The sequence below is a fragment of the Neolamprologus multifasciatus genome, chromosome 1 (assembly GCF_963576455.1).
Source record: "Neolamprologus multifasciatus chromosome 1, fNeoMul1.2, whole genome shotgun sequence".
Taxonomy (NCBI): Eukaryota; Metazoa; Chordata; class Actinopteri; order Cichliformes; family Cichlidae; genus Neolamprologus; species Neolamprologus multifasciatus.
In genome coordinates this window covers 2,749,985-2,768,658 of record NC_140439.1, presented here as the reverse complement: position 1 = coordinate 2,768,658, position 18,674 = coordinate 2,749,985, and the positions used below count along the sequence as shown (strand labels likewise).

Sequence of the window (18,674 nt, the reverse complement as noted above, 5' to 3'; positions counted from 1 at the left end):
TAAATAAATTGGACATTATAACCTTTTACTCACTGCTTGAGTAGTCTTTTCATCAAGTACTTTTTTACTCTTACTTGAGTAACTTTTTTGAAGACTAATATTTAATATTTTAATGTAATGCTACTCTTTCTTAAGTACAATGTTTGGATACTCGACCCACCTCTGCTGACGTGTTTCAATAGAAGGAGAGACTGCCCGTAGGAACAAAGCAAGAGTCACACAAATGATCTGATCCGCTCATTTGAACTTTTTATTGTAACCCAACGTTTGCCACATCAGACCCATCCACCCACCCAGCCATCCATCCATCCACCCACCCAGCCATCCACCCGTCCATCCATCCATCCACTCATCTATCCATCCATCCATCCATCCACCCACTCGTTCATCCATCCATCCACCCACCCAGCCATCCACCCGTCCATCCATCCATCCACTCATCTATCCATCCATCCATCCATCCACCCACTCGTTCATCCATCCATCCACCCACCCAACCATCCACCCGTCCATCCATCCATCCACTCATCAATCCATCCATCCATCCATCCACCCACTCGTTCATCCATCCACCCACCCATCCATCCACTAGGGCTGCCACGATTAGTCGACTATTAAACTCGTCGACGACTGATTTAATAGTTGACGCGTCATTTGAAGCTTTGTAAGATCACAAAAGACGCGGGAATAAGTAGTAGTATTTAAGAGTGTAATAACGGACTGAAACAGAAGATGGCAGCACTGCATGTACAAGGATGCCAGCTGCCGTTAAACCCAGAAGAAGAAGAAGAAGTAGCTCTGTCCCAGAGTTCATAGCGCAGCCCAGCTCAGTTTCCAACAATGGCGGCAGCTAGTTAGTTTTAATATTACTCTTATTATTCTTTCTGGGTCACAAAATAAACGGTTAACATATTTTCAAGCGAGAATGTAGCTGTGTAAACCTCAAATATCTGCTCAGTTTATCAAGACACTACATATTTTCAAAAGTGCTCCGACGTTTTCGGAGACGTCTGTTACCCACTAGCTCGATAGCTAGCCGGGGGCAAGGCTCACTAGAGCTGTGAGAACACCGGACTCCCGGCTAATCGTTTTCAAACCCACCGCCGTCTTTCGCTACTCAGGTTAAATATATATAAGTCACTTAGATAACTTAAAAATGTTATTGTTTGGCTTTTTTTAGTATTTTATTTGTTCCTGAGTAAATCGGTTTGGCTGAGATTAAAGTTATAGTTTTTACACAGCTGAATAAACGTCAAGCAGACAGCTGATTATCAGAAGTGTGAGATGCTCCAGAATTTACTCCGGTGTCCTGTTATATTTTAGATAGCAAGGAGTTTATTAAACTTCACCGAAACAATCTGCAAATTTCATTAAAATGTAATAAACTATCATCTTGTCTTTATTTTTAGTTAGCACATACCTTAAACACTTAAAGCTGTAAGCTAATGATAGTTATATAAGAGCAGATGCTGCTGGTGCAATAAGCTGTATGTTGTACGTCCAATGGATGATGATCTGATTAGTCGACTAATCGCAAAAATAATCGGTGACTAGTCGACTATCAAAATAATGGTTTGCGGCAGTCCTACCATCCACTCACCCATCCACTCATCCATCTACCCATCCATCCACTCATCCATCTACCCCCCCCCCCCCCATCCATCTACCCATCCATCCACCCACCCATCCATCCATCCACATCAGCAAAATGTTAGATATAGGACTCAAACCTTGGTGCTAAACACCTAGCTTCAAAATCAAGTCAGAACCCCTTAAACAAGCGTTTGAAACAAATAATCCAGGTCAGCCTCTTTGAACAGGCTCTGCTGACGGTGTCGCTCTTTGTGGCAGCAGTTTCTATTTTTACATAATGCGACATTAAGGACTGAAGTGTAAGAATCTCAGAGTCTGTCGTTTTCTGTACAGGGACTTTAGGTTTGCATCAGTGGAGCGAGTTCAGGCGAACACGCCTCGCGCTCGTCTTCATACACCAAACACTCCTTTAAACCTGTTCTGCTGCTCATCCCTGATCTACAGACTCGTTCTGCCCCATCAGTAATTCAGTAACACACCAGGTGCTTGGCAGGAAAACTTTGTGATGTTTTTCAGAGGATGAATTTTACTGTCTAGTTCTTGTGTTTCAGTCCTTTTTGCCATAAATGGTTGCACCGATTTTCCAAAGCCCTTGGCTTTGATTTAATTTGCAGGTGAACGAAAGTGAATTGCTGCTTTGGGGACGATAGCAGAGGAATGTTTAGGAATTGTTGCTTCTCTGTGGTTGCTGTGTTATCCTTTAATTTACAGCCATTAGACTGAGTTATCTGTTGTTGTGCCTCCACCCCGGTGCCACCCACACAGCCTCCGCTGTCCCTTCAGTGCTGTTCTCAGCTGCTTCGATGACAGAGGGGGCTGCAGACTGCCGCAGTCCTCCGCTGCTCCCCGCTCACAGCGTTTTTACTGCTACAATTAGAGCAGAGAAAACGTTTTGTGCAGCTCCTGCAGAATCAACAAAAGCTGCCTATTAAACACCTCTTTAGTGGCACTGCCCCTCACTTTTGTTCCCTCTCTGAGTTTACGGCTGTTAGAGGCGGAGTGTCCAGTACGCCACGACCTATAGCTCAGCCTTCACCTCATTTACTTCCTCTCCTTTTTGCTTTTTTTTGCTTTTCTCTGAATCTGGTAATCTTCTGCGTACTAGGGCTACCTTGCCTCTTCCTTTTCATTTCATTCTTTACCTCCAATTACCTCTGCTCCTCTTTTATTCTGTTTCCCTTTGATCGTTGTTTTATACACCTCCTTAATCTTCTTTTCATTTCTTTTTCATTGTTTATCTCGTTCCCTAGTACTTTTCCTCTGCTTCCTATGCCCTTTTAACCTCTCTGCTTCCCTTCTTTTCCTCATTCCTTTCTTCCTATCTTCTTTTTCCTTTCCTTTTTCCTGTCTTGACCTTTCCCTTCTCTTTTTATATATTCTTCCTCACATTTTCTCCTGTTTTTCTTCCTCATTTCTCATCCTTTTTTCTTTGCCTGTCCCTTCTTTCTTTTCTTGTTTGTTCCCACTCCCATTTCCTTATCTTTCAAACTTCTTCCCTCTTTATCTCTTTCCCTGTTCTTTTGCTTGCCTCTCTCATTCTCTTTCTTCCCCCCCGCCACACTTGTCTTCCTTCTCCCCTCTTCTTAATCTTTACTCTCCCTGCTCTCCATCTCAGCTCTCCTCCTCCTCCTTTCTTCCTGTCTCAGCACCTTTCATTGCTCTTAACGACATAGAGCGCATACATCAGCCTCACTAATTAACTCATAAATCATCTCTATGTAGTTGGAAAGTTGAAATGTCTGGCAGAGTGTTGGAGAGCCTTTCAGCAGGCAGTGTGATCCACTTTTACAGCGGATAATTGTTGTGGTTTTAATAATGCATCACTTTAAACCATGTGGGGCTGCACCCACAAATAACAGTTTGGGTTTTTTTGTGGTTTAAGTCGTCGTAAATTTCTCCTTCTAGGTTTCGTGGGAATAACGTGTGGTAAAAACTGAATCAACATTTCAATTCATCTCAAACACCTGACAGAGCTCAGCTCCATTATTAAACAGTCAATTTGCTGGTAAAGTGATTTGTTGGAACCCTGTAACATTTGAGTCAAACAGGTGATGGTAATGTGGGTGGAGTGGACACTTAGCAAGGAAGGGGAAACTATGTTAGGCATGATATCCTGCTAACATTCACAGTAACACCCAAGAGTTATTGCTCTGACAGCCTTGTTGACCCCACAGCAGCACTAAGCACCACACATTTGTGTTTGTTTGTTTTTTAATTGAAAAAAGCTGCGGTTGCTAAGTTAGCTCATGCATCGTGTTAGGCTGCTGTTACAGTTACCAACTCCATATACTGCTAAAAAAAATTAAGGGAACACTTCAACATTTTTAAGTTGTGGGGTGGGGCGTAGGGGCAGTGCCCCCCTTTGGCCCCCACCTTGGTGCCACTCCTGTTGTTGGGAATTGATTACCTTCTTAGACACAGATGTGGCACAAAAATGGCAGGAAGAAGAACAAAAGTTAATTCCTGATGCTAGACATAGTTGATTTAACAAAACAAAAAACATTAAGTCTGTCTGGTAGCTGCTCTGGAGCTTTCTATCATATCATGTGGTCACATGGGTTTCCCCGCTAAAGACTGAAAACACTTTTATTAAACATTCTGAAAAATGATGTGTGTGCAGCTGATACGTGAGGATATTTCTTGCAGACAAGTTTTACATATTTGCATGTTTGGATGACAAAAAATACTTGTGTCAGTAGTACTTCATGTAGTACCAGAGGTTTTGCTTTTTGGGTAATTAAAACTTTGCAAATGAATGAAAAGAGGATCAAAAGACTTCCTGCAAAAAATATATTATTACGGTTTTTAGAGAAGGTAACAATCACTTGGCAGGTTACAGTCATGGTGTGTCAGGATTTAGATTAAATGCATATTGCCCACAAAACAACATAAAGGACGAATACTTGAGAATACAGTCACGTGTTAAATGGGCTGCACTTCCACATTCGCCAGCTTACACCACACATCAGTGGCACCAGAGATGTTACAGAATACGATTTTTTTCAACTTATTTCCTTAAATAAGGCCTCGTTTCAGACAGATTTAAAATTTCAAACTGAATATTTGGATGTTTGTTTGTTTTTAAACATAATTTTTTAGAATTTTTACACATAAAATATTACTTGTGAATCTGCTGTGTATGGCGTATAACAAGGAAACATCACCAGAAATCATGGCTGCACTGCAGTGCGTAAGTATTTTGACTATGCTAATTTGTTCCCTTTGTACTCCACCACCACACAACCAACATGTGACTGAAGTGCAGACGTTCGGCTTTAATTGAAGGGATTTAATAAAAGCACTGCATTACCTGTTGAGCCCTTTTTATATGTAGTCCCCGTTTTTTAGAGGCTGAAAATGGGGGACTACAAATGACTGACAGTTTAATGGCCACACAAGCCTGTGTTTAAACAGGCCAAGGAACAAAGTCAGCGGGTGTTTAAGCGTTTCAGTAATGCTTTTAAAATGTAAATTTAGCTCCTAGTTATTAAACGCAGAAATATTCTTGAAGATTTTTCTTCCACGTGAGCCTCCAGCACAAAGTTTCCTTCTTTCTGCTACGAGCTTGCTTCCATACTGTTTCCCACTGGCAGCCCTCTCTCCTCTCCAGGCTTGTGTCTAATTAGAGAGGGATTAATGAATCACGTTGTTAAACAAAGACAGACCTCCCGCTCTAATCAGGCTCACATAGAGAGGGAGGGAGGGAGGCCAGCACAGACAGAGCTGGACTGACAAACATGGAGAGCTAAACTGAAACTTGTATGGGACTTTCCCCCTTTTCAAGTTTTCTGTGTATATGGAGCAAAGTGACTCTTTCTCCTTCTTTCAGTTCAGTTCAGCTTCATCGACTGAAACGGTCATGTGAGCTCTGCACGGTGACTCCAAACCTCAAGCTGAATGCTTTTAAAACATCTGCCTGTAATTATATAGTCAGCTAATCCACGAAGTTCTGCAGATGCAGCTCAGGAGCCTCGTGTTCACATCCAATCAGTGGTTTGATCTTTGCTTGTTGGTTTGAGTATTTCTGTTGCTGACGTCCTGAATTTTCACCACATCGGGCTCCAGTCTTTACCGAGAACGATGTAAAAAAACGTTCGGTGTGTGGCAGAAAGAAATGTCCTGGTGATGAGAGGTCAGAGAGCGATCAGACGTGCTGGAGCTGAAAGGCTACAGTAGCTCAGTAAGTCTCCACAGCTGTGCTGAGCTGGAAAGCAGCTCAGATTAACAGGATGTCCAACCTTGAGGCAGACAGGCATGAGCATGCCAGCCAAGAGCAGCAACTTGATGATACAATGAACAGAGATGTGCCAAAACTGTGAAGATAAAGGCTGAAAAAATGGTAGTGATGAATCACAATAGGGCATCAATCTTTTACCATCCACCAGCTCACTAATGAATAGATGGTGAGCTAACCAGGCACCTTTTCAGGCTCTACGTGTTTGAGTTGAAGTCAAAGACTTTGGATGATTTCCATTTCTGTGTCTCAGCACCGAAAAAACCCCTAGACAGTTATAACCAAGTCTAGCTGGGATAAAATGGCTTTGTTTCTTTCGTTATCTGTAAGAAACTCGTTTTGTTTTGCGTTTTAATCAGACTCCTTGTTTTATCTTTGAAGGTCCAGAGTCACTCACTGTTTAGACTAAAGATCAACTTCAGTCAGGGACAAAGTGTGGGCGATGAAGGTGCTGCAGTCATGACAGAAATTCAATTACAAGTACGTACAGATACATATTATATAAATATATTGATTTAGTAACGAAAGTGAATAAAACTGGTCACGGGAGGTGGTTACTTTGTGATGTTATACATTTCTTCTTGAAGCTTGTGGACCAGCGACAGGAGTGTCACACATGGCAGCGTCACACAAACATTTGTAAATGTTTGTGTGATGAAGAGCCAGATTTTAAAAGTTGTCTCTTGGTTTTGTAAAGTTGTGTCTCTTTAAGACAGAGGTGCAATAATCGAGGTCGAAAGCAAATATCATTATGAGTGTAACTGTGAGTGTCGGCCTGGGTTTGGTTTGGTGAATTTGGGCCATCTGTGAGGACTCTTGGACGAGGTCTGGCTGTCCTCTGCTACTTTCGGACCGTGTGATTGTGTCTTCTTCTGTGGTTCAGATCTCTTACAGATTGGGTTCAGACTCAGATAGTAATGAATCACTCATAAGAAATCTGCAGACTGCTTGGGGATGAGACCCAATCAGCTGGGCCGCTGGAATGAAGATAAATTGTTCTTGGTTTTTAGACGTCCTTGGAAAACTGGACATGTGTCAGTTTTCCACATTAAAATCTTGTGAACTCAGCATTTGTTGGTTAAATGGAGATTTTTCTTCAGTAACGACTTGAACTCGGACGGCTCTGTTCTAAGCGTCCTGTTTTGACTCTGTGTTCTTCTCTACTCAGGTGAAAGGATGCTGCAGAGACCTGCCGAGGGACTGAGCCCCACCTGATAACCCCCACCCCACCCCACCCCTCCCCTCGTCCTCTTCCCGACCCCTGACCCTCAGAGCCCTCAGTGCCGCTGTCCCATCATGAACCTTCTTTGCCGCGGGCGCCTAAAGCTGCTGGCGGCGTCACTCACAGCCATCGTCCTGCTCACCTGGCTCTACCTTCTGGCTGGAAACCTGGAAAGTGAGTATGAAGAGATTTCAGGATGTGTGCGCAACAAAATCACTCAACATGCTGCCCGTTCTGCCAAGCATTGATCATTACACGGTCCAAACTGAGAATCCACACGGTGTAATTTTCATAGACGCTGGCTTGTGGTCTGGGTCAGACGGCGTCGCAGGAATCCTACCAGCGACAGCAACGCATCAATTATCAGATGCATTTTGCAGCTCGGCTCAGTTTCCTTTCAGTCTGACTATGAAGTTACATTTTTAAACGCATGGAGGCAGTTTTCTGTTTAGTTTGCTTTTTCATTCTGACATCACAGAGAGACGTTTCTGCGTGGTGTCTCCTCGAGAAGCTTTAATAACACAAATACTAACACAGGAAGTCACATGTTAGAGGCACAGTATCTCTGCCGGTGCAGCTTCAGGATGAATTGCTTTTTAATTATTTTGAATTCAACCTTGACATTTCTATGAACTTACATTTTCGGCGGATCATGTCAGCAGTCCTCTGATCTGTAATGTAGTGCTGGATCAAACTATAATGAACCGATTTGGGAAACATTGTACCAGTTTTGGGGGTTTTTGCCTCAGACTTTGTTGATATAGGTAAGCAGCCTTGGCTTTAATCTCATTAAAACTGAGGATGCATATCTAATGATTCTCCTTTTAACAATTTATATCCAGGGCCAGCATTTAGTGCCAAAGGACTAAACAGTTTTATGTATTGAAATATTATCTACATGCTTAGATCCTCACAAGGCTTAGAAGTTGCACATAAATATAATAAAGACACCGATAAGGTCAGAAATGATTCATTGAACGTGATGAATTAGTTTGTCCTTTTGTCCTGTAAGCTTGACAAACCCTCCTGTATAAGGCAGATTGGGTTGGTGAGCGTTATGTACAACAGCTCCACAGGTGTCAGCGACTGTACTGGTCCAGGAGAATCAAGCAGCATCTCCATGTTACGGCACGGAGATGCAAAACAGAACAGGCACCTCTTCTGTTCTTGATGTGTCTCCCAGTCTCCCACTGTCAGACCACCAAAGTGCCCTCAAACCATCACACGGAGTCAAGAACTTGCTCAGGATTTTTATTATTTCTGTTTTGATCCAAACACCTCAAACCTTGATTGGTACTCACATTGTTGTCCACTCTCACATTTACTAACAGGATACTTGTGACAGTGGGTCTCCGTATGCTGATTTATGATCAGTGATTCCTTAACAATTAATGTCACTTGGAACAACTCGATTTTCTGTTAACCCTTACAGCAGCAGGTGATGGCTGCTGCATGTGTTGGTTGCTTTTCTGTCTGATAAACTCTTTGAAGGTGACATCTTTCAGCTATGGGGACTTTGAGCTATTTTGTGTATGTTCTTCCAAAATGGTTGCAGTAAAGCCGCAGCTTCCCAGTGACACCATCTCTGCTTTTTATATATATGTGTGCTGGGCTGTTTTTACAGGTTAAAACAATCAAGTGAAATCGTGCTGCATCAGTGTGACTGCATTCACATTCACACCATGTTGGAAGTGATAAAGAAGCGAGGCCCAAACTAACAGGACAAAATTGATTTTACAGAAAAGTGTCCAGTGAGCTCGTCTAAGTCCAAGAGTGACACTGGTGTTGATGGGAAGGAGGATGCAGGTTTACTCCTCAGTGTTTTTCACACACACACACACACACACACACAGACACACACAGACACACACACACACACACACACACACACAGACACACACCTGGTGATGCATCTCCATATTCGTATATGTTTTATGTGGCAGTGACTCTCGGAGGGCACGCAGAGCAGGAACATAGGATTCCTTTTTGGCGAGGCTTCCACGTTGCTCGAGCACTCCAACATGGATGACTGATGAGTTGTCTCTGTTCAGTGGATCCACTTTAGCTGTGAGTGTTCAAAGTGATGGAGTGGGCTCCTGGAGCACATTACCACAGAAATAACCAGCGTTTCCCTTTTTTCTTTCTGCTGACTGACTGCGAATCGGATTCTGGTTCCTCCATCTGTCCTGTCAGCTAAGGGTTTCCTCTCTACCTACAGTATTCTTTGTAGTGAGTACACGCACCCTGGCCTTCCTCACCCAGTCACAGGAAATGACTGATCCTCTCTGAGACCAGTAATCCAAGTAAAAGGAAGTTCTTCCTCTCCCCTGTCACCAAGTCTCTGCTGATTCTCAGTGAGAACCATTCGGGTTCTCTCTGTAACACAGTGGGATCCTTAACATAAAGCCCATTGAGAGCTTCATACGCATACAGCTACATTATTAAAATGCTGCTTCTTAATCATGGATTGTGTATAAAGATGAGCGCAGAAAGCCACTGTTTGCACTGAAGCTGGATTATAGAACGACTTCTTGTTGGATTGAAATGTTGCTTAAATTCCTATTGAAGCCAAATAACAGTGGAAGCCATGAAGAAAATAAACACAAAGGTGCACAGGAGGAAAAGTTGTAATTGTCCAAATAGTTGGACTCTACCGCATTATCAAATAATCAATTTTGGACAATACATATGAATGAACATTTTAACAAATGTAAATATGCCAGATTATAGCCTCAGGCTAATTTCCGTCTGCAGACCCTCTGGCAGGTTGATGTTACACACAAGTTAATAACAACATACAGAGACATTATTTACAGCCCATGTATATGGAGACAAGGACAAACAATGGGAACAAGAATGGACAACAGAGGATCAGATAAATAATCAGAAAGAGGATTTTGAAAGAGTCCAATTCCTTCTCGTCACTCAGCCATTAGATATGGGTGTAAACATTCCCATCATGCCTCTGTTCAGCTGTGGGCCAGCTGCTGCTCCGTGGGGTTACAGATAGGAAGGGAGGGAAAAGGAGCACAATGTAGAAGAAGAGAATACCAAGATGGGAGAAAGAGTTTTAAAAAAAATGAAGTGAGAGAACTCAATCACAAAGGAGAACTGAGGAGTAAATATAGAGGGAGAGGGAAATGATGAGGAGGGCACGGTGGGAGAAAGATGCAATTGCTTATGCTTACATAAGAGGAGGAGGAAGACATCAGAGAGACTAACATGTAGAAAAAGGACAAAGATGTGAAGACGAATAGAGATAAGTATAGATGAAGATGGAGGCAGGACGACGAGTTGGCTGGACATCGTCCAACATCATTTTTGTCAAATGTTGCTGACATTGAAGGAAATGGTGCATTTGTTGGATAATTTCCAGTAGCAGACATTTGGTGCTCAAGTGAGTATTTGGGTCAGCGTGGCAGTGAATGTAGGACTGTGTGTGTGTGTCTGTGTGTGTGTGTGTGTGTGTAATCTTTTCTTCTTCTACATTTAATATTTCTGTCATGATGCTGCTGGAATCTGGAATGGAGAGAGAATGGCTATTATATATATATATATATATATATATATATATATATATATATATATATATATATGCATCACCCATTTATTAGTGAGGTCATAGTGTGAGGTCGCTGTCCTGCTGGTTTGAAATCAGACATGAGAAGGGCCCTGCATGCTCATCAGTTATCAACTTGTGCATCACAAAGTAGTCCCACTTATAATGTGGAAGGATATGTGAAAGGACCTACTTGACATTAGCCCGGGGGCCCATGAGCCTGAGCTTCAAGTACTAATTAACTCTCATAAAGAGATTTAAAACTATCAGACTCAAGGTGACTGAACATAAAGAGCAGCTAAAGAACTAGAGGGAGAAGCAAAATGTGCACCAGCTGATACAGTGTGTTTGCACACAGAGAGAAAAGTGTCCATTATTAAAGTTCAGTGTAACTGGGGGGAAATGCAAATGACCAGAAATGGAGTTGAAACTGCAAACAGACAGAAAACACGTCTGCATGTTTTTGGTGTTTTGTGCTTCTTAGCCTGTGAGACTCATCATGTAGGACGGGCGAGGTCCTTTACAAGCCTGTGCCTGGGGGCATGCTGTCTGACCTAAAGTAGGCCCTGATTTATCCTCCTGTTTGACTAATGAGAGCCACAATTTTCAAATTAAACATAACAAAAATTCAAAAAAGGAAAGAGTTTACTGAGATCGTGGATTAACAGAGCCAAAGGCTGTTTTCTCATAAACTTCGATAATAACCTGACTTTTTTGTAAAACCACGAAATTCACCACCTACTGGCCATTAGAAGAATTGCAGGTTTATCTCACTGATGGGTTGTTGTTGTTTTGTTTTTTTTAATTCTCCACATGTTTGAATTTAAGCTTAACTCTCTCCAGCTTCATTGAAATTATATTTAAGCTGCTGGCAAAATGAGAAATGACTATGTAAAAAATAAACAGACTACACACACACACCCTGAAGCACCGCGGGAATGTTCACACCCGAGTCTGTCGGAAGATCGAGGAGGCAGTAGGTGGTGAAAGAGGAGCGAACAAATGTGTGAGAAGCCAATTTTCAAGTGTGAGCCGCAGGAGACGTTCTCAGACTCTCAGCATGCATGCTGCCTGTGATGTCACCTCCACAGGTCCTGGTCGGGTTTTACACTTCCTGTTGTCGTCTCCAGAAGTTTGGGCAGAAGACGACAGAGCCTGTTAGCAGCTTTGCTATAACTGTACTAATTAATCTGGTGTTTAATGGAGCTGTGTCTGGCTGAACTGCTTTTTTGGCAGGGACTTTGGTTCTTCAACATACCAAACTAACACAGGAGAATAATCATTTTTTACTCAACTGCAATTATTTGACAATTATAGTTACTTTACAGTGTTGCATATTATAATACATTTTTGCTAACTACCAGCCAACCCAGTGAAGGAGTTTATGTGCAGTGCATGTTTAATAATAATAATAATGGATTGGATTTATATAGCGCTTTACAATGCCACTATTCATTCACTCTCACATTCACACACTGGTGGAGGCAGCAGTTGTAGCCACAGCTGCCCTGGGGCAGACTGACAGAAGCGAGGCTGCCATAACGCGCCATCGGCCAACACCAGTAGGCGGTAGGGTTAAGTGTCTTGCCCAAGGACACAACAACCAGGACAGAGAGCCCAGGGATCGAACCGGCGACCTTCCGGTTACAGATACGCTTCCCAACCCCCTGAGCCACGGTCGCCCCAGTTTGAACTGAGAATGAGTAGAAAACCAGCAGCACCTAACAGCTCAGTGCAATAATATCAGTAGAAGACAGCTACCATGTGGAGATCCAGAAGCTACAGTACAGTGGGAACCACAGTGAGCTGTATGGATGTAATGAGCCGACCCTGGTAGATTGGACCAGTGTAACTGAACTAGATGCCTGACTACAGATGCATCTACCGACTAAGTAGTAAGTTAAGTTTGCTGAGGTGCAGACAAGTGTTGGATGAATAAGAACTACAATAAAAACTGAGGCTCTAGAAATAAAGGCTAAGAATAGCCTCAAACAGGCCAAAATTGCTGCTGGAACATGAAAGAGTTATCAGAGATTTCAAACCAAAACACATGCGCCAAATGTTTTTGCATTGTTAATGCTGTAGTAAAAAATGAAGAGTTATTTTTTGATTAACTGCAGAGCAAAAGCAATGCACAGGTTGCATGTTGTTTGCAACATGCATGTTGTCCTGCAGACAGCCTGACAGTGCCTCACTTTCCTTCCGTAGATGGTCGTTCCCTTCTCCTGACTCCTTGCCTGGCGGACACTCCAGCTGCCCAGGTCCTAGAGCGGGCCGTCCTTGAGTCGCGGGTTCGGGAGGTGGAAGAGGAGAACCGACAGATCCGCCTGCAGCTCAGCCAATCGCAGGGTATGGCTGGCCAGGCAGCGGATGGTAACTATGGCAACCAGCAGTGGGGCGCGTCTGCAGACACGGGGCCCGAGGATGGCGACAACACGGCCGAGGAGAAGAACAACCACACGGGGTGTCCCCGCTCACCCACCGTCCAGAAGTGTGAGGTCAGGATAAACTCTAATGTCACCAAACCAGAGTTTGGGCCGGTAAAACAGATTAAATGTTCCTGCAAAACAGGGAAATGATGAGACAGAGACGACTGGTGAAGTTTCTCTTTGCCTCGCTTCTGCCATATTTATTTATACAATCACATGTATTTTCAATTTGCAGCACCAACATTCTCCATATGCAACAGAAATAAGAATACAACCATCTGTATGTTCAAGCTGCAATACCACAATCTTTACATGGAAAACAAAAATACTTCATGTGTAGCGACCATTAAATCATCTACTATTCTCTCTGAATGACAATTCAAAACAATATGAAATGCATGTTCAAATACATTTTTACCTCTAACTTTTAACCCAAATACCTATGCATTCTGATTGTTTTAACCAACATACCAGTGCTTGGTCTTAAACCAATTCAGCTTAGTAGTTCACAAATACATGAAAGAGTCATGTGTATGCTGGCAGGCTTAGCTTTAGCATTTATTTTACAACCGTTTTATATAGTTTTACCGGTTAAAAACCTGCAAAACAGGGAAATGATGAGAGAGAGACGACTGGTGAAGTTTCTCTTTGCCTCGCTTCTGCCATATTGGAGAGGAGGACCTATGACCTCGCTATTCTGTCTCACTGAGCAATGCGCCACCTGGAGGCCGGGGGGTGCAACTACCTCATTACACATAGTTCACTTCGGTGACAAATCTCTCTTTTTTTTTTTAACAAGTACTACATCTGATGGGATCACACATTAGTGTGTCACACTAACAGCTGCACTGATGGCTAATCCCAAACAGGAGAGAATTTCTTGAACAAGAAGCTCAGTGAATCACAGTGCTCCATTCAAACTAATTAATGAGTGAGGCAGAGGTGGGTTGGCAGGGTCTGAAATCCAGGGGAACACTTTTGTTCTTTGATGTGATTTGATGAGCCTTTGAGCTCCAACTTTTCAAAGTCTCTTCTGCTGAAAAGCGAGTGTTGGGAAATCATATATGTTTGAGAATCTCAGTATGAAAGTTTACATCAGAGACGGGGGCGAGTGACACGCACCAACAGAGCAATATAGCTTCAGTACTTTAGGAGAAGACTGATGACACTGTGTGTGACTTAGCACATAGGGCAGATCTATAACTGCAGTCACATCTAGTCTGCTGTGAGCTTGTGATGGAAGCTGTTAGCGCCCATAATGGGAAGTATTCATGCTACAGGCTGCCTTTTGCCAAAACTCAGAACTTCTTCTTCTTTTTTCCTTTAGCTGATCCATGTAGCGTGCGTTTGTGCCGGTCATAACGCCAGCAGAGATGTGGTCACACTGGTCAAGTCGGTCCTCTTTCACAGGTGAGTCTAAATTTGTGTCAGTCCTCTAGTTTAGGTTTTCTGTAAACAAAAATGTATTCTTTGAAGGTCACCCTAAAAAGAGTTACTTAAAAAATTGAAGAGACTGAAACAAAATGAGCCAATGGACCTTTACACTGTAGAAATTAAATCAAGCAGTTTGATTGGTTGGTAGCTGCTGCAGGCTAAAGTCTCTGCTGAGGTGGTCCCATTTCCCAGTTAGATTCATTCAGCTTAAACAGGAAACAGACTAAGTGAAAATGTTATAGTTTAGATCACATAAGAGTCACATTTTAACTGACGTATTAAGGTTATTACTGAAAGGATCTAAAAGTATATTCCATTGGTTTAATTAAATGGATGCAATCAGATGCTAAAAAATTAGCAAAAAGGGATGTACAATTATCTTATCTTATCTTATTATCTTAAATTATCTCAGCTGATCAAAATATTATTTCTCTCAACCAAACATTTAGCCTTCATTTGCTTTGGTCACATCAGCTAAACAAGCTAGAAATTGAATTACATGTTCTGTCTCCAATTGCTCAGACAGGTTGCTTCCCGCTAGGTCAGAGGTCAGCAACCTTTGGCTGAAGAGCTGTATCTGGCTATGGGCTTGTAATAAAAACACTGATTTATTCTCTTATATCTGTCATCTGTCCGCCAGCACATCTGTGTACTGCTCTTCACCCCCCCCCCCCCCCCCCCCCCCCCATTGTTTGGTAGGAGGGTCTAAAATGGCTCATTTGATGTTGAAGGTTGCTCACACCTGTACTAGCTGGTCACTGTAACTACTTGCAGGTCACCAAATACGGAAAAATGCAATGCAACGACCTGCAGCCACCATTTTTTCATAGTTGCAAGGAGGACGCAATCCACTTTCAAACTGACATAATCTCATCATGCTAACTAATGTCACTTAGCTGTAATGTAATCATAACTTACCCCAGCCTTTAAGAAACATTAAAGTAAATCTGACAAGCTAATTTCATTTCAAATCTACTCTTTACCATTCTCGGTGACTACAATGTTTACAGGAAGTTGGAAAAAGTGTTAGTAAGATATAGGAATCTACAAAATCCTACAAACGCATTTTTAGAGAATTGTGTTCAAAAAGACAAAGTGTTTACAAATGGTCGAAATTCATGACTTTTTCTGCTCTCTTTAGAAATGGGCAGTCTGTGAAGAGCATACCGAGAGCACAATGTGCAATCATTAAAGAACCAGCAATGTGAATGATTAGTCATTAGTCAATACATAATAGGTTTATTTATTTTATTTATTAGTCACACTGTGTTTGTTTATAATTGTAACTCGGAAGAATATTTGTTTGAGTAATTCATACAAAAATCCTGGTCATTCCAAAGGGGGTCACAAAATTCTTCTTTTTGTTATAGATTTACATACAAACCCACTTTTACCTAGATATTCTCAGATATACGTGACTTTAGAGTTAACACGAGATTGTACAGGAGAAAGAAGAAGCTAAAGTATTTGAAGCCTTCTTCAAACATGCTAAAGGCAAATAAAAAGAAAAGGATATTAAATAAAAGTGATAAGGGACAAAAAGAAATGTTTGTGGGGAAATTGGATAATCAAAAGCGAGATAAAGACCCATTAAGGCACTCTTGCTTCAAGCTTTTATTCAAAGCTGGCAAACTGTAGAGCTTGTTGATGAAGATAGCAGCTCCATGGGCAGAGGGCTGCTAATTTAGAAGGCTAATGATGGTGATGCTTTTTGAGGGCTAACCTTAGCTAACATGAATAACTACTAGTAAGATATGTATTCAGCTTTATCAGCGACCCTGTGTGGGGTTATTATTCAAGAGAAGAAATGTACTACAGATTACTTGTTACTTCTTTTTAAATTTATGCAGTATCCTGCTTAAATACTCATTATACTTATATAAACCTCAGGCTACAGTCCCACACAGACACAAAATCCTATCCTAACAAGGACACACATTTGATCATTTTGTTGGCGTTACATAATAGAATAAACCCACAACAAAAAGCAAAGTTTAACACCAGTCCAAAGAAACTTCAAAGTGATAGCCAAAGAGGTTCTGCTACAGACACATGTACAGGTGTGGTTTGGGGTTGGCATACACTTAGCTCTAATGTTACTCCGAGCGCTTCCCTTTGTGTTAGTGCACTAGCTTTGCGTTAGCGTGTTAGCTTTGTGTTAGCATGTTAGCTTTATTTTAACAGGTTAGCTTTGTGTTAGCACGTTAGCTTTATGTTACCGTGTTAGCTTTGTGTTAGCACGTTAGCTTTGTGTTAACTTGTTAGCATTGTTTTACAGGTTAGCTTTGTGGTAGCCTGTTAGCTTTGTGTTAGCAGGTTACCTTTGTGTTAGCGCGTTACCTTTGTGTTAGCAGTAAAACGCAGTTGTTTCTATCCCAGATGCAGTTTGCCCTTTACCGTTGTACTGATGCGCTTTTGTGCACTACAAATAAAAGAGATGCCCATATCACCGTAGCACGTTACATCACTGTCATACTGAAAAATGTAATCTGATTACAGTATTGCATTGCCGTGAAACGTGTTGACATTTCCTACTGGAAGGACCTCCTTGACCTTGATGCCTGTTTTTTATTTTTCAGGAGAAATCCTCTCCACTTTCATTTTATCACTGACACAGTAGCAAATCGAATCCTGAGCTCTCTGTTCCAGTCCTGGATGGTTCCATCTGTGCAAGTCAGCTTCTACGATGCAGATGAACTCAAGGTAAGAGCACGCCTTGAAAGTACACAAACCTCATCCAAATACATCAACACAGCTCTGTTTCTTGTTGTCTGTTAGACAAGGTGAGTCAAAGTCAGACCCTAAATTTATCACATCAAAAGAAAACCTGCACAGTTCAAAGCAACAGCAAGTTGTGAGGGTACCGTTGAATATATTTCCAAATCTTTACCAGAATAGTTGCAGAGCATCAAAGAGTGGGAGACAGAATAGGAGCTGCACGGTACAGTATGCATCTCTTAGAGTCTGACAGAGGAGGTCACAGCTAGCGTCTATGTCTATGATCATTTGTCACTTTAGCAGAGATCAGAACATCGTTAAAGCTCTCTGATCTTACTTTAGGATGAGATAAAGGGTCAAGCTCCCATTTAGCTTCGATTGTACTCATGTTGGTGCTGAGGGGGTTTCCAGCCTTCTGGTAAGGCACAATGCAACACACTGTAAAATTTGACTTTACTTTAAAAAGTTATGCAGACTTACGGCCCAAAAACGTTAAGTAATAACTAAAGTTATGCTACGTTGTTTATTTTGAACATGCAGCTCTTAGGTTTATTCAATTTAAAGTTAAACTTTATACATTCAAAGTTTTATACATGTTATGATGCACAGATTCAGAAAATGTCATCTCTGTAGTCAGAGATCTTAGTCTTTGTTGATTTCCTGTGCCACATACACCACACAGCTACAGGAACACTGGTTTTAATAACACCGGAGCATCAAGCCTGAACATGAATACTGACAGAGTCATTGTTCTCCTTGTATTATTCTTGACCTGTTAATTCACTGGCCACGGTCGCACAAACACTGGACATGACATCTCATTCTCATGAATCTAAGGATAAATATGACTAATCAGAAATAATAATCACAACACTGCTATAATAATGATTTGAAATTAGAGATCATTTTACTATTTTTCTGTATAATTTCAACATTCTTTCTTTTTATGTATTTCTCAGATGTATCATGTTAAGATAGGTGGGGATTATGTCCCCCCCCCCCCTCCCCCTCCCTTTACGTTAATGGTCTAGTCCAGTATTTACTTGGGCTGTGACTTAACCAATTAACTGCTGTCAGCTGGCTTACCTATGAAGATGTGATTGGTTAATTTGAATTTTTTTCTGTTTCCTTTATTTAAGCACAAATTGTGTTATCTGTTTCTATGACCCTGATGAAAGCCACAAGCCGACACACGTTGGTCGGTTAAGAAAGTTGTTCCTCTTTACTTTTAAGTGTTGCTGGAGTTCATGCGTTGTTAGTTTCTCATCCTCTCCATTCACCTTGGAAGTAGGTGAAGTTGTGGCAGATATTTTGCTGCTTGATATTAGAGATTACGAGTCTCACAAGTGCTTGCAGACAGCGGTGTACAAGTGTTCCATATTTAGGCCAGATCAGTTGAGGTATGTGAGGAAACCAAGTATAAATAAAGTTAAATGCGCTCATTTGATCTAGGTAAGGTTATTGTTGAATTATCATTGTATTTAA

At 41.7% G+C, this 18,674-nt stretch overlaps 1 protein-coding gene across 3 annotated transcripts in view; it reads left to right on the top strand.

Moving 5' to 3' along the window:
• Positions 1–18,674, top strand: part of large2 (LARGE xylosyl- and glucuronyltransferase 2) — a 131,388-nt gene that overhangs the window by 92,742 nt on the left and 19,972 nt on the right. For 2 of the 3 annotated variants that reach the window (XM_085161763.1, XM_085161756.1), the window contains 4 exons: positions 6,996–7,223; positions 12,817–13,106; positions 14,365–14,447; positions 17,051–17,174. In XM_085161763.1, coding sequence (XP_085017889.1) covers positions 7,124–7,223; positions 12,817–13,106; positions 14,365–14,447; positions 17,051–17,174 — 597 coding nt within the window. In that variant the 5' untranslated portion in view covers positions 6,996–7,123. Of the gene's footprint in view, positions 1–1,728; positions 6,308–6,995; positions 7,224–12,816; positions 13,107–14,364; positions 14,448–17,050; positions 17,175–18,674 lie in introns of those variants that run through there. The other variant, XM_085161747.1, reaches the window with a different exon arrangement.